At 42.0% G+C, this 16,727-nt stretch overlaps 1 protein-coding gene across 1 annotated transcript in view; it reads right to left on the bottom strand.

Moving 5' to 3' along the window:
- Positions 1–15,675, bottom strand: part of TTLL9 (tubulin tyrosine ligase-like family, member 9) — a 49,065-nt gene extending 33,390 nt beyond the window's left edge. The window contains exons 1-4 of the mRNA XM_006881426.1: positions 15,661–15,675; positions 13,361–13,404; positions 6,122–6,214; positions 440–551 (exon numbers count right to left, since the gene is read on the bottom strand). Coding sequence (XP_006881488.1) covers positions 440–551; positions 6,122–6,214; positions 13,361–13,404; positions 15,661–15,675 — 264 coding nt within the window. The remainder of the gene's footprint in view (positions 1–439; positions 552–6,121; positions 6,215–13,360; positions 13,405–15,660) is intronic.
- Between the last annotated feature and the right edge of the window lie 1,052 nt (positions 15,676–16,727).

Below are 16,727 nucleotides of genomic sequence, written 5' to 3'. Positions count from 1 at the left end.
ACCATAACTCCCCAAAGACCTTACTTCTTTCATTCTGGCACCCCAAGCCAGCCTTCCCCTCACATCGTCTTGGGCCCTCACACTCCCAAATGCCTTAGTTTGTCTTAAAGCTAGTCTGTACATTCCCTACCTGACATGCACCCCAAATTCCCTGTTTCCCATTCTGTCGAGTTGACTCCAACTCTTGGTGACCATGTGTGTCAGAGCAGAGCTGGGATCCATAGGTTTTAATGGATAATTTTCTGGGAAGTAGATCACCAGGCCTTTCTTCCAAGGCACCTGTGGGTGGGCTCAGCCTTTCAACCTTTTGGTTAGCTGCCGAGTGCATGAACCCTTAACACTCCCAGGGACCTTCATTCTGGACCATCCCCACGCTAGGAGCTCACAGGCCAACAGCAGGAAATGGCTGACTCGGTCTCCGCCAGCCCACTTGGCTCACCTCGTAGTGGTTTCGGAAGTGACTGATCCTCACGTGCTCGTCCATGTAGGTGTGGTCAAAGTTCTCCCGGAGCCAGCTCACGTCACACCAGTAGAAGTCCCAATCCCCTTCACTTGAAGAGGGGGACACAAAGGTCATGACCTGAGGGCCTCAGCACTGCCGGGGTGTAATGTTCAGGGAGGTGATGTTGAGGGGGCTTGAGGAAGGCAGCAGGGTCTCCATCAGGAGTTTCAAAGAGGTGGCTGTGGGTCACCTCTGTCCCACAGACATGCCCAGTGTGAAATCTAGGGAAATGTTCCCATAAAAACCCAGCTTCCCACCTTTCCTTAGCAACCAGCAGATGTGGCCACTCTGAGCCCACAGTGCATCCTGGTCCCACTCGGCTGAAGTGTCCCTTAGATAGGCTGGCATGCTCCAGGTCCCCACATTCCCTAGCACAATGACAACCCAGCCATCTTCACTTCGACATGGACCAGCCTGGACCTGGAAGCATATGTCCCTTCAATCCGATCCACTCCTATGCCTAGTTACCAAGCTGTGAGATTAGGTAATATCCACAAGCCCTCACTTGCACTCACAAATCCTTCCTCTCCCTAAACCTTCGGAGCAGCCCTGAGTGAGAGGTGACTCTAAGCATCCGGGGCTCTAAGGAGGGAGAAGCTCCAGTGAAGAACCTCAGCTGACAAAGACATGGCAGCACAAGGATTCCGGTCCAGGTGCCTGGCCCCAAACACTGACCCTGTGACCACAACCGCAGGGAGAAGAGCAGGAAACCAGATGAATCTACCAAATCCTGGCATCATACCTGGGGGGCGGGAAGGAGGTGCTATACAGAGACGTGGCAGGAAAGAAAAAATGAGTGCTTCTGATCTTGGGAGGGACTGGAGAGCATTATGCTAAGTGAACTAACTCAGTCCCATAAGGACAAATACTATGTAAAACCATTATTGTAGAATGGGTACAAGGATCCAAGGGAGGGAGGGGGAAGCAGAGGGGTGAGGAAGGGGTGGTGATTAATCATAGGGTTGCACAATTTGATGGGTGGGGGAAGGGGTGGGTAAAGGAAAGGGGAAAGATTCAATGCCAAAAACAATGTATACAAACTTTATAAGTAAACCAGTATAAAATTAAAATGTTATAATAAAGAAATACAACAAAAAATTATATCTAGAACTGAAGCTCCATGCCCGTTTCTATCTCCCACTCTTTTGTCCCAAAGGAAAATCCTGAGCCTGAATTGGGGGTATGTGTTTTCTAGGCATGTCTTTATAGTTTTACTCCATGTATGTGCATATATGTAGGTGTAATCTGGTGGTGTAATCCACTGTGGAATCCCTGCTAACCCAAAGGCAATGCCTCTCTCTGGGGTTCAAAACCACCATCTGACCTGTGAGCGAAAGACGGGCAATCTCCTCCCATGTGATTTACAGCCTCCGAAAACCCACTGGAGGGTCCACTATGAGTCAGTTCCCACTTCACAGCAATGCGTTTGAGTTCTGACACGGACATATGTAGAATTCTCAGACAGGAGGTGGCACAGTTTGGCACGCTTTTACAACTCTGCTGGTGTGTGATCCACAGGGAACTGCATTGCTATCCCTAAGGCCATGCCTCTGTGGTGGTTCAAATAGGCCAGTTACACTAGGGTCGAAAGATGAGCAATCTCCTCCTGTGTGATTCACAGTCTCAGAAATCCAACAGAGGGTCAGCTGTGACTCAGTAACGTGAGGGCTGTGGGTGAGCAATTTTTTACTCCATAAATATGTACATCAATTCTCTTAGCAACAGTAAGGGATAGGTTCTATTATTATCATGCTCATTTTATAGATGATAAAACTGAGGCATGAAGAGGTTAAAGAACTTGCCCAAATTCATAGAAAGGGCCACAATAACTGTCATTGTGCATATGAATAAATGTCTCTAAAAGAAATTAGACCAGTGACTGGCACAATTCTAATAATAATGTTTAGAAAAATCCCTTATGGGAACTTAAAAACCTACAAAAAATATTGATAGTTTACCACACCTTTGCCTACACCAAATATTAATAAGCATTCATCCCCTCAACAAATCACTACACTACTCTGATAGGTAAAAAAATATATCTAGCTGGAATTTTAATTTCACTATCATTTTACTTTCATATCTTTTTGTATGTTTAATTCCTCAGATAAGGTTCCTTAATATTGACTCTTCTTGTTTATTATTTGTGAAGACCCTTTCTGAAGATGAATTGTTAAAATATATTTGAAAAAAAATTTTTTTATAAAAAAGGAACTTGCCCAAATTCATATACCTAGTTAAGTGGGAGACCAGGACTTGAACTCAGGCTTTAAAGTCTAAGCTTTGTGGCTAGAACCACTTCTGTCTGCTTCCTTTCACAATCTGCATTTTTCACTAACCTTTTTGTGTTTACACTGATCCATTGGATACCTACTGATCTAATTAATTCATTTAACTCATTTCAAATCATTCTGCTGTGTGACCACATCACAATACGTTTAACCATTTTCCCAACAGGGGTGTTTGAGTGGTTTCTCTTTTGTTGCTATTACAGACATGTGGGCTGAGTTTTGAGAAATATCTTGGGGAAGTTTGAGGCAAGAGCAGAGAGAAATTAGGATGTAGCTCCCTGGTGATGACAAATGAATCAGATTTCCATATAGTGAAGGAGGGAGGAAATGCTTCCAAAGGACCTCCATCCCACAGGCTGCTGGCTCGGGGGTCAGCCACATGCAGAAGCCATGAAAGGCTCTTTGGGCAACAGTCCCAGGGAGGTCCCAGCAGGCAGTCAGCATCACCTGCCAGCCCTGTGAATCTGAAGGCTCCCCCAGACCATTCCTGCTGAGGAGCACCTGGCAGCCAGCTGGCTCCTCCCAGCTGAGTTCCAGACACTACAACGCAGAGGCTGCCATCCCCACTCTGCCCATCAGAAACCTCACCCAGCAGGGCCTGTGACCATAATAACCATGAGCATAACAGCTATGACTGGAGATTTATTAGACTGTAAACAGTAGCTGGACTGTCAAGCACTGGGCTGCTAAGGAAAAGGTTAGCAATCTGAGTCCACCCAGGGCCATCTTGGAAGAAAGAGACAAAGAACTAATACAAGCTCCAGCATAAAATCTTGAAAACATTATTGTAAGAGGAAGAAGCTACAAGGACTGCAAGCTGTGATGAGCCAATCAGTGCCAAGGGAATTAATGTAGAATTCTTAAGTTCTTATTCAGATCCTTACTGAGGTCACAGCCATGATACAATGTAAGGAGAGCTTTCCTGGGGTGTGGCCTTCATCACATTACCTTTTATTTTATAAGAAGCAGTAGAGAGAAACAGACCTGAGCACTGTCAAGAAAAGAGGAGCTGAGAGGACTCAGGGTCTCTATGCTGAGAACCTCCAAGATTTCAGAAAACTGATCAAGACACATGCAGACATTTTTCTCAGAAGCCAACAGAGGAAGAAAGCCTTCTCCCAGAGCAGATGCCCTGAATTTATTTTTTTTGTTTGTTTTTTTTAGATGCCCTGAATTTTAATTTCCAGCCTCTTAAACAGTGAGAAAACAAATTTCTGTTTGCTATAGCTATCCACTTATGGTATTTCTCTTATAGCAGCCCTAGATAACCAAGATAGAGGGGGAAATAGGCTTACAGTGACCTGGGGTTAGGAGAGAGTGGGGAGATGAGAAAAAACCGCTTATGTGATGGGGTTTCTTCGGGGGGAGGTGATAAAAATGTTTATCCATTCATTCATCTTACTCTTCATCAACTCAGAGGCAGCTAGACTGGAGTGGACATGAGTCTGTTCTCTGCAGACAGATGAGGTTCAAATTCTGGCTCATGGCATTTTACAATTTTTACTTCTTTAACCCAGTTTTCTCATCAGTAAAATGGAGATGATAATTGGGGTGATTATCACCACTCAGAAGATCTACTGGGGCGATTAAATGAGAACTTGCCAGTAAATTGCTTATAATCGTGGACAGTGCAGGCTTGCTTAGCTATTGGTAGGTGTAGTGCCAGCATGCTCAGCTGTTGGTTACTCGACACATCTCAGCAGAGCACAGTGGCCAAGAGGCTGATTGCTCTGCACCCTCATCCCACACGGCCATTCTCCCCCTTTCCTGCAGCAGTCTACATCTTCCAGAAGAGCTAACATTTCCAGATTCCCTTGCAGCTAGATGTGATCACACGGCTATGTTCTGACCAGTGAAACATTAGGTACTTCTAGGTTATGTCTTCTAAGGGATAAAAACAAACAAATGAATGCACTTCCACTGAGCTGACTGCACCTCACAGTGACATTATCGAACTGTCTCACGGTTTTGTTGAGGCTGTGAATCTTTACGGGAAACAGTCTGCTTCAATTTTCTCCTTTGGAGTGGCTGGTGGGATCAAACTACCAACCTTTTGGTTAGCAGCCCAGCGTTTTATCTACTATGCCACTAAGTCTCTTTGCTTCAAGGGAAGGACATTCCTTTTCTTGCCTCTGCAAACTCCTTTGTTATTGTTATGTGCCAAGGAGTCAGAACTGACTCCTAACTGACCTTCCAGAGGTTTTCAAAGGCAGTAAATTACACAGGAGGAGACTGCCCATCTTTCTCCCTGTGCAGCAGTTGGTAGATTCAAACCATGTTCCTTTGAGTTGACAATTCAACTCCTTATCACTAAGCCACCTTACCACAGAACTCCCTAACTACAGAGGTTGTTGTTTTTGTTGTGTACCGTCGAGTCAGAACCAATCCATAGCTGACCCTCTGGTGGGTTTTCAGAGGGAGTTAATTACACAGGAAGAGACTGCTCATTCTTCTCCCATGGAGCACTGGTGGATTTGAACCTCACAATTTCAGGATTGCATCACAGCTTCTTGTCATTAGACCACCAGAGTTCCCTTAACTACAGACAGCATAGTAGAAATGGAAAGATGGGTCCCATGTGCCTGTGGAGCGCATCGCCCTGAGCTTCCTAAATCTGAACTTACATGTGAGAGATAATGAACTTCTAGCCTATTTTAACCTCTTTCACTTTGGATCTCTTTCACTTTGTTACTTGAATGCAAACCATAACCCTAACTAATGCAAGCCCATAGGATATGTCTGGCATATAGTATCTCAGTATCTTCAGAGCCCAGCACAGAAGGAACATTGGCTTAGAAGTCAAGTAATTTGTTAAATGTCACAGAACTAATAAATAGTGCCAAGGGAGAGACGTCCTTGAGCTAGCCTTCACTAAAAAGAGTCAAGTCAGTGAGTCTTAAACATGCATTCCTATTGTATGAAACACAGTGTGAATGAAAGATAGTCCGAAAGATAATATATATGAGCTTTGCAGCAAATCAATATAAAAATAAGTTTTTTTTAAAAAAACCCACATGCATTCCTTATTTATATTGAGAACTATAAGCCCTAACTGTGTAATAGTCAAGGTGAACTGGGCTTGAATCCCATTCTAAAATTACATGCTGTGTGATTTTAGGCAACTGGCTTACCACTTCTGAACATAATCATATTTTGCTGAATGTTGGTAAGACTTAAATGTTGTCCACAATGCACATTGTGAACACAATATAAATGTTAGCTCATGTCACATGCATTTTGGGTCCCAGGAACTGGGAGAAAAACAATGAGAAATGGGAATCTGTAAGACAAAGGGAGGAGGAATGAGGTTGGGGGCTGCATATCTTACTCCTTCACTTCCACCCATCCTGGCCTGTGGCGAAGGACGTCCATGAGAGTGTTCACAAGGGTAGTCTTGAAGCGGATCAATGCTCTCTGCTCCCTGCAATACATGTCAAAAAAGCACTGCTTGGGATCAATTCTTTTCCTCAGAAAGACCAAGAGCAGGAAAAAAAGGGGTGAGGGTGGGGGGAAGAAAGGTCACCTTAGAATTACTGAACCTCAGAATTTAGCATCACAGCATGACGACACTTAAAGTAACCAAGTTGAGAATTACAGAATCTTTGAATCACTAAAACTGGCAGCAAACATTTATTTAATCCCTAATATATGCAAGGCACAGTCCAGTCACTTTATATATGCTAACTAATCCTTTTATTAAACAGGAAGTATTTGCAAGTCCCCTTTCTTGGCATCTGGGAAGACAGCATTTATCCCTTTTCCTCCAGCTGAATACAGATAAAAACCCTGGGCATGGCATAAAAAGTAAGCATAGAAGACAGTGAAAGGTGGAGAGAGGGAAGAAGATGGGCCTTTGGAGTCAAAGAACATCAGAGTGGCCAATTTCTTGAGTTTTGTTTTTGCCATGAATATCCTAGCTATGCAGCTAAATAAACTGGAACCCACAAAAGCCATTGAGGTGCTGACAAAAAAGTCCCCAAGAAAAGCCAGCTTTCTGTCGACAAAGGACCAGGAAAGAAGGATCTAGGAAGACAGAAAACTTTAATACTCAGTCTGTTCCAGCCAGACAAAGTCATTCCCACTTATGCCACAGAAGGCCAAATCAGGAGGCTAGATTTCTCTTGACGTTGTAATGAGGTCCCCTGACACTTCTTCTGCGGTGGTGTCAGAGAAGGTCAATGGTGATAAAGTTTTGCTATACCAGTGGAGGTCACACAGGGAGCCTGGACATTCCCATCCCACATCAGCGAGCAGCTATTCCCCCGCCCTCCTGAGGTACTATCAGAGGAGGCTTAGAGTCAGAACTTTCAGCCCTGCCCAGAAGTAAGCACGTGGTGTCAGTGCAGGCCAGGTGGGGACCAGTAACAAGGAATTCCTTCTAAGTAAAGCAGAAGGGGACATCCGTGGCAGTCTAGTGAAAGCCAGAACTCCCACTTGCACTCAGCAGTAAAAGGTCCGTCTCAAATAGAAATATCATTTGACTCAGCAATTGTACTACCGGGAATATGCCCTAAAGAAACCAGAACTGCCACCCAAACAGATATATGTACACTCAAGTGTATTGCTCTGTTGTTAACAATAGCAAAGAGATGGAAGCAACCCAAGTGCCCATCAACAAATGAATGGATAAGGAAGCTGTGGTATAATCACACAATGGAATAGTACACAGCATTGAAAAGCAAGGAACTCATAAGATATTATACAAAAAGGATGACCCTGGCGGACATTATGCTGAGTGAAATATCTCAGTCACAAAAGGACAAATATTGCATAATGCCATTGTTACAAAACAGGACTGTCATGGGGGTTGGGGAGAAATGAAGAGGGGATAAATAATGAACACTAGATTTAAACTGATGTGGGAAAGAAATGTCTAAAAGAAATATATGATTAGGCATTATTTTCATGACAATAGTACAGAATAAGAGGTGCACAGCAAAGTGGACTGTGGGGTGGGAAGCAGGAAATAGTGCAACCGTGAATGAATCTTGTTAAAGAGAAAATCGAACTGTGGTGGGGAGGGTAGGGAGGGAAATGTGCCACAATGAATGAATGGAAATCCAAGTTTTCTGTAAACTTTTGTTAAAATGTCAATTAAAAAATTTTAAAAAACCACCACCACCAACAACAAATAAGTCCCTCTCCTCAGCTGTCAAGAGAGGCCAAGTGGGGAGTCTGGACTCGTACCGAACACGGAAACGCTAAGATAGCACCATATTCTTTCTTCAGCTGAGTAGTATCAGAAAGAGTCCGTCAAAGCAAATGGTTTTCTCTCATAACACGTCATTACTGTTGTTATTAGGGGCCACTGAATTGAGTATGACTCATAGCAATCCTACCAACAGCTGACCTGAACCTATTCTGTGCCATCCTCATCATCTCTGACACACTTGAGCCCATTGCTGATGTCACCGTGTCACACCATCTTATTTGGGATCTTCTCCTTCGCTAACTGTCCATCTTTCCAAGCATGATGTCCCTTTCCAAGGAATAGCCTCGTCTAGCTACATGTTCAAAAGAAGAATCATGATTTACCCCCTGCCCATCCTTACCCCCTGCTGCTCTCTCCCCCCACCTTGGATCTTCATACACGTTTTACTAGTTATCTTTCTAATCCTACAATAAAATGGTTTTATACAGTATTTGTCCTTATGAGACTGAATTAGTTCACTTAGCATAATAGTCTCCAGTCCCTCCTCATTGTTCCTGCAGGCTGCGTAGTATTCCATTGTATGAATGTATCACAATTTCTCAATCCATTCTGTTGTGGTTGGACATTTGGGCTGTTTCCATGTTTTCCTATGAACATTGGTATACAATTTCCATTTGTATCTCAGTTCTAAGTTTCTCTGGGTATATTCCAAGCAGTGGAATAGCTGGGTAATATGGGATTTCTATGTTCATCTTTTTGAGGAAACACCAAATTGCCTTCCAGAGTGATTGTGCCATTTTACAATCCCACCAACAGTGTATGAAAATTCCTCTCTCCGCATCCTCTCCAACATTTACTGCTTGCTGTCCTGTTAAACTTGCTGCAATTGCTTTTGAAATTATCTTCAGTATAGCTTTGTTTAGATGTGTAAATATATGGTGTGAGAATTTCCATATTCTGTTGGATCATGTTTCTTTGAGATGAACACAAATACGGATCTCTTCCACTTAGCTGGCCAGGTAGATATCTTCCGTATTTCCCGCCATAGATGAGTGAAGGCTTCCAGTGCTGCATCCATTTGTTGAGACATTTCAATTGGTATTCCATTAAGTCCTGGAAGTTTGTTTTTCACCATTGTTTCCAGTGCAACTTTGTCTGATTATCTACTATCTCCTGAAATGGCTGAATGTTGCCCAATTCTTTTTGGTAAAGTGACTCTGTGTATTCTTCTCTTCTTCTTTTGATGACTCCTATGTCATTCAATATTTTATCTATACTTCTGCAGTCTAACAACTCAAAGTTTAAGTTTTTCTTCAGTAGGAAAAATGTGAAGCGTGTTTTTCCCCTTTTTGGAGTTCTAACACCAGGTCTTTGCATAGCTCATTATCATACTTTCCTCTGCCTTCTTGAGCTGTCCCTGGGAATCTTTTTTTTTTCTTCAGCTCTTTTACTTCATATTTTCCATTCCCTTTACTTACTCACTGTTCAAGAGAAAGTTTCAGCATCTCTTTTGACATCCACACTAGACTTTCTTTCTTGTCTTAGTGACTTTTTGTTTTCTTTATGCATGATGTCTTTTAAATGATCTCACAAAAACAATTAAAATGAAAGTAGGTTTCTCCAGAATGCATGAGCAATGATTTTGTGAATCACTACCTAACTTGGGAGAGTCTGGATAGCATTATACTAAGTGAACTAACTCAGTCCCATAAGGACAAATACTGTATAAGACCATTATTATAGAATGAATATGAGGATCCAAGTAGAGGAGAACATGGGAGCATGGAGTGGGGGATGGTTAATATAGGGTCACACAATTTGATGGGGGGTGAAAGAAATGGGTAATCTCTGGTGTGAAAAAACAGTGTATGTGAACTTTGTAAATAAATCAATATAAAATTATTTTAAAAAGTAGGTTTCTCAGCTGAAAACACAGGAACAAGAAGGAAATGGCACAACATTTTTCAAGAGCTAAAAGAAAAGAACTGTCAACCCAGAATTTTATATCCTCTGAAGATATTCTTCAGGAATGAAGACATTCTCAGACAAAGGAAACAAAGATAATTTGTCACCAACAGACTTACCCTAAAAGAATGGCTAAAGGAAATTCTCCAAACAGAAAGGAAATGACAAAAGAAGATATTTCAGAATATCAAGAAGGAATAAATAATAATGGAAAGGGTAAAATATACATAAATTTTTTTTCCTTCTCTAGTTTTCTAAACTATGTTTGCAAATTAAAGCCAAACTTACGACATTATCTAATGTGGTTCTTGGTGTATGTAGAGAAAATATTTAAGGTTAATTATAAACAAAGAAGGTAAAGGGATTGAAGGGAGGTTAAGGTGTGGATATGTCACTTGAACTTATAAAATATCGACACTAGTTGTTGTTGTTAAGTGTCATCGAGTCGCAGGCGACTCATAGCCACCCTATGAAGGAGAGTCCTCAACGCTTGGGTGTCTTTCATCCTCTCTCCAGGCTCATAGGGTTTCCAGAGGCAAGCTGTTACGGAAGTGGATGTCACTCCTGCTTCCAAGCTTGTTTTAATCGGGGAGCTTCACCCCACTCTCTGTCTGCATTGGGTAACCAACCATTAACACATTTGACACATCAGTGTCACAACGTTCAGCCTCACAGCAACCACAAGTTACCACTGTACGGCAACTAGTAGACACTAGTAGACTGTGATAAAATATTATATAGAGTATCCACTCAACAACTCAACTCACTGCCATTGAATTGAGCCAACTTATAGCTGACCCTCTGGTGGGATTTTGGAGGCTGTAAATCACATAGGAGGAGACCATCCATCTTTCTCCCATGGAGAAAATACTGCTGGTGAATTTGAACCTCCAGAAAGGTGACCCCTTCAAATTAGCAGTTCAACTTCCTATGGACTGTGCGACCAGAACACGCACAAAAACCACTAAAAAAATCTATATCAAGAGATATATTTAAAAACTCAATGGTGCACAAATAAACATCTAAAAAAGATGTGTTATGGTGGTGTTACATAATATCAGATCAGCTGTGATTCACAGCAACCCTATATCAGCAGATCTGAACCTGGCTCTGTCCTGTGCCACCCTCACCATTACCTCCATACTTGAGCCTCTCTTAGAGTCATTGTGAGAGTCTTGTGAAAGTCTTCCTCTCTTTCCCTGATACTGCACTTTCCCTGATTCTGGCATTATGCCTCTTTCCAAAGACTGCCCCTTCCTGATAACAGGCCCAATGTACGGGAGAGGAACTTTCACCATTCTTGCCTCTAAGGAGCGTTTATTATTATTAATTGTTGCTAAAAAGAACTCTTGTTGCATTTCCTCTGATATTCGTTTGTCCTTTTGGCAGTCTGCGAGATAGTCAGTACTCTTCTCCAACACCACAAATCAAAGGCACCCATTCTTCAGTCATTCTTATTCATTGTTCAACTTTCAGATGCATAGAAAGAAATTAAAAAGACTATGGCTTGGATTACGGCATGCTGTTCAAATCCACCAGCTACTCCATGGGAAAAAGATGGGCAGTCTCCTTCTATGCTCTATGCCTCTGAAAACCCCTAGGGGATCATCTATCTATGAGTGGGTTCACACTAGATGACACACAACAATATGGCTTGGATCAGGGGCAATGAACTTGGATCAACACAACTTGAACTTCTGCCTTTGCTACTGTTGGTTCTTGATCATATATAGATAAACCAAAATAGAACTATCCTGATACTATATTCTTCTTCATATCATCCAGCTTCTTGAATGATTTGCTCCACATACAGATTGAATAGATACAGAGAAAGGACACAACCTTGGCCACATACTTTCTCTGGTTTTAAACCATGCAGTGTTCCTTATTCTATTTGGACAATTGCTTCTTCATTTATGTATGGGTTTCACAAGAGCACAATCAAGTGTTCTGGGATTCCCATTCTTCTCAATGTTAACCAAAAGTTGTTATGATTCATACGCTCAAATACTTTTGCAACGTCAATAAACACAAGCAAATATCTTTCTGGTACTTTCTACTTCCAGCCACGATCCATCTGACATCAGCTACAATATTTCTCATACCATGGTTTCTTCTAAATTCAACTTGAGTTTCTGGCAGATACTTGAAAATGTACTGCTCCAAACATTTTTTAACAATTTTCAGCAAGATTTTACCTGTATGTGCTATTAAAGATACTATCATATAATCTCCACATTCTGTTGAATCACCTTTTATGGGAATAGGAACAAATATGGTTCTCTTCCAGTCAGCTGTCTTCCAAATTTTTTGACACAGCCTGGTGAGCACATCCAGGACAGCATCTGTTTGTCAAACACCTCAATCTTGGAGATTTTACTTTTTGCCAACGTCTTCAGTGCAGCTTGAACTTCTTCCTTTGTTAACACTGGTTCTTGATCATATATAGATAAATCAAAACAGAATTATTTTTTAAATGCTCAAGTAATCCACAAGAAGGTAGAAAAAGGAAACAGTACAACAAATGAAATAGAACAAATATAAAACAAAAATAAAATGATACATGTAATCCCTACCATATCAATAATTACATCAACATTGATTGTGAGTACAATAGCATTAAATATAGTGGTCTAAATACAGCAACTAAAATATACTTACCAAGTGGATTGAAAAATACATATGGCTCAGTTTTCTTCAGGGAACACTAGTGGCCTAATGGTTAAGGATTTGTGCTGCCAACCCAAAGGCAGGCTGTACAAACCGACCAGTGCCTTCATAGGAGAAAGATGAGAATTCTCCTCTCGTAAAATTTACTGTCCCTGAAAACCCACTAGAGCATCAGCTATAAGTGGATTCTACCTCGACAGCACATGACAAAAACTATATTCTATTTATAAGACATTCACTTCAAATATACTCATATGGGGGACAGGAAAGTTAAAGGATGGGAAAAGATTTATTGTGTAGACATTAATAAAAATAAAGCAGGAATAGCTATTTCAGTGTTACATCAAAATAGACTTCAGAAAACCAAATCCATTGCTGTTGAATGGAGTCCTACTCATAGCAGCTCCCCTTTCTGTGTTGGAGCTGAAATATTTACTCCATGGAGTGTCTGGTAGCTTCAAACCTTTAACTCTCCCGTTAGGAAAAAAAAAAAGAATAGATGTTAAATATTTTTATCACTCATATGCATTGTATTTCATGCATGTACATTATGTTTCATGCAGTCTTTCATTTGTGTTATATTTTATACATTAATATTAGCAATTGGGTTTTGGTTTTTAGTGAGATTAAGATTTAAGTATATCATTTATTACTACCTTATTTACTAGTGTTACTGTGATTGAAGTAAGAAGATAAGAAAGGGTAGAGGGAAGGAAGAAACAAGAAATGAGGAAGCAAAGGGAAAATTTTGTGCCTAGAACTGGGTGGGGGATCACTCACCGTTCTTTTCCCTTTGGAAACCCATGGGGCTTGAAATTTTGATTCTGCAAAGGAAAAAAGAAATTAAGCTCTGATTTAGATAAATTAATACACATATTCCTCTTGTGTCCTAGCACCTAGTGATACTGTAATAGAAACACCACAAGAGCATGACTTTAAGGAACAGATTCTTATTTTTTTCAGAGTTCCAGAGGCTGTCCTGACCTTTCCCTCCTTGCAGAAGATGTTCCTTTGTTCCCTGGAAATCCTTACATGGAAGGTAGGCACATTTTCCATAGTTCCCTGGAGATCTTTATGTGGAAACTAGGCGTGTTTTCGTGTTTAATCTGCTTTTTTTCTAACTCAGAAGTCAGTAGATTTAGAATTCACCCAATTGGAGTAAGATAAAGAGTTCTGGTGGCCTAATGGCTAGGGAGTTGCATTGCCAATTCAAAGGGAAGCAGTTCAAATCTATGAGCTTGCTCCAGAGGAAAAAGATGGTGGCAATCTCCTCCAGAGCAATTACAGCCTCTGAAAACCAGCTGGAAGGTCAGCTATGAGTCATTTCCTACTTGACAACAATGAGAGAGAGGGTCAAATATATATTAACATGACAAAGAAAACACTCTTCCCAAATAAGATTATATCTACAACTCAATTTATAACATTTGAAAGAGACCACAAAGTCCCAAACAGTCTTGACCTTTTCTTTCAACAATAACAACATACATAGTGTCACAAGAAGCAACATATATATTTTTGTTTCATGAACACATGGCTATGCCACATCTGGACTGACAGTATAGGCTAACACTTGTCTGTGAGTCTCCTCAGAAGCCTGCAATTTGTCCTTCCCTTCAAAGGAGTAAGTTACGTTGATCAGAAGCAGATGTTTACGTAGATGTTTATTTCCTGTTGTACAAAATGATCTAGAAGGGAAGCTCACTGTTGTTTGTTGCTACATGCTGTCAAGCAAGCTATGACTCATAGTGACCCTATACAGAACAGATCTGAATCTTGGCCCATCTTGCACCATCCCCACCATCTCTGATATGCTCCAGCCCTTTGTCACAGTCACTAGGTCAATCCATCCTGTTGCAAGTCTTCCTCTTTCACTCTGACTCTTCCTTTTTCCCCAGCATGATTCTCCAACACCCTCCTGACAATATGACCAACGGATTTAAGATGAGGATTCACAATCCTTGCCCTGTGCAGCTCTCAGGAGTCTGCAGTCTGTCCTTCCCTTCAAAGCAACATGCCAGATTGATCAGAGCTGGGAAGTTTCTTCCCTCTTTTCTGGTTTTATAATACAATTCGGAAAGGACAAGATTATTCAAATCTGCATGTTTACAGAACTGGATCTTTCTTTTTGAGAACCGGATCATGAATAGTGATTGTTAAGATGAAGAGAATGGATGAATAGATTAAATATTTCTTTATAAATATGAAGGAGGAGGTCTTATTGGATGTGGAAGGTGATGAAGATTCAGGGAGTCAAGGAGTCAGTCCCAGGTTTCTGGCTTGGGCTTCAGGTGGGTAGTTCAACTGTAGCCACTCATCAAACATTTGACCAAAGTCTGCTTTTGTCAGCGCTATGCTGGGCACTGGGAATAAAAAGAGCAAGCCGGCCACGGTCTCCGCCCTCAAGGAGCACACTGTCTTGCAGGAGAGGCATACAGCAAACAAATAATCACATGAATAAGGAATCATGGTACAAAGTTCCGAGGATGAGGACTCCGAGAGAAGATAAACTCGTTGTTTTGTTGTTGGCACGGGATTTAGGAAACGGAAGTGCCATTTATGAGTGGGGGGACAGAGTAATTACCGAGCTTTTAATTTCTCTTCTTTGGGTTTCACATTCCACATTCTTAAAATGAAGGAGTCCGCCTGTGAATTCTTAGAGGACGTTGATTTGTCTGATTCACGTCTGTGACCCCCCATCATGGTCCAGCGATGGACGAGGCTTCGTAAGGTGGTATTTTGAATGATTATTTTAGTTATGTGGCAGATGACAGAATAAAATAGCTTCTAAAGGCTTCTCATCAGGAAATCAGAAATCCTTGACTTGACCCTGGGGTCCCAGGAAACGCTCACTGCAGCTGAGAACCCAGGAGTTTTGTCAACTTCCCAGCAGCAGCCCGCTCTGGGGACACGTGCAGCAACAGCATGTGGCAGCCCAGGACAGGCTGTCATCTGTCCTCTGTGACCATCGTGTTCTTATTTGTCCATCAGAACCCCTCCACCCAGACCCCCAATTTCACACTCAGCGACTTCCTCTCTCTACAGGCGACGAAGGCATCTGAATGAGGTGCCAGGCTTACCTTTGGTCGTGACATAACGAGACTTCTTCAGGGTTGGATCAAAACTGCCCGGGTGCCTCGCGCCAGCCTGTGCGTCCCGTTGCCTGGGCAACAATCCCAGCTCCTTCACCTGATTGGACTGGCCGAGGACACGCCCCCAGAGAAGTGCGCAGACTCCTAACCGTGCCCTAGAGGGGTTAGTCTCTTGCGAGACCCTAGTCCTTTGGTACTTTTCCAGACCCTTTCAATTTTCCTCTCCCAATCCCACCAATCTACCACTTTGGACTCTGCAGCTGCCAAAGGCCAGGGATCATTGCAGGCGTTGCCTGGAGCTATTTCCGCTGCACCTTGCTTGACCTCAGGGCGCCGCCTCAAGAAAGTTGTCAGATTTTGGTAAATGCCTTCATACTAAATTTCTTTACTCAGCGTCTTGCCAAGTCACTTGATCAGTTGTTCAGGCTGTAATGTGACCAAAGGTCACCTTTTCTCTCCTTCAGCCACCTATTAACTCTTTTTATTATATAGGTTTGCTTACCAAGTTCGTACACATTGTGTTTCATATTACTCTTTCATATTTTGTTTCTTAAAATCATTCTCATGCATTATGTTTTATAAAATTAATCACCATTGGTCCTTGCCCATTTTTACCCTGTCTTTTCACCTGTACCTTGACCACCTCCCTCCATCCATCAAACTGGGCGATTCTGTGGCTTCGCCTGTACACATCCTCAGCCCTCTGCTCTCATCATTAACTCTTAAGTACCAGCTCTATGATAGGACTCACCTGTAAATCTGCAGTAGTCTCCTTACCAGTCTACTGGAACCTCTCCTTGCCCTATCCTTTCCACACCCTTCTCTGCTCTTCAGTCAGGAAATCTCTTTAAAACACAGACCTGATCATCTCATTCCCCCACATGTAGCCTTCCATGACTCCTTATTGCTTAAGGACAGAATGGAATTCCTCTTGAGCAGCTAAGCCCTTCTGGGTCTGGTACCTGAGGGCTTTGCCAGCCTTGTCTCTCCTCTTTACCCCTGCTCTCTCCATTCAAGGATTTAATTTTATTTAGATCCATAGTTTACATATTGCA

This window comes from Elephantulus edwardii, unplaced genomic scaffold (genome assembly GCF_000299155.1).
Source record: "Elephantulus edwardii isolate Elephantulus edwardi_28Jun2011 unplaced genomic scaffold, EleEdw1.0 scaffold00015, whole genome shotgun sequence".
Taxonomy (NCBI): Eukaryota; Metazoa; Chordata; class Mammalia; order Macroscelidea; family Macroscelididae; genus Elephantulus; species Elephantulus edwardii.
Note: the sequence above shows the minus strand (reverse complement) of the source record. Positions and strands in the feature narration are given on the sequence as shown.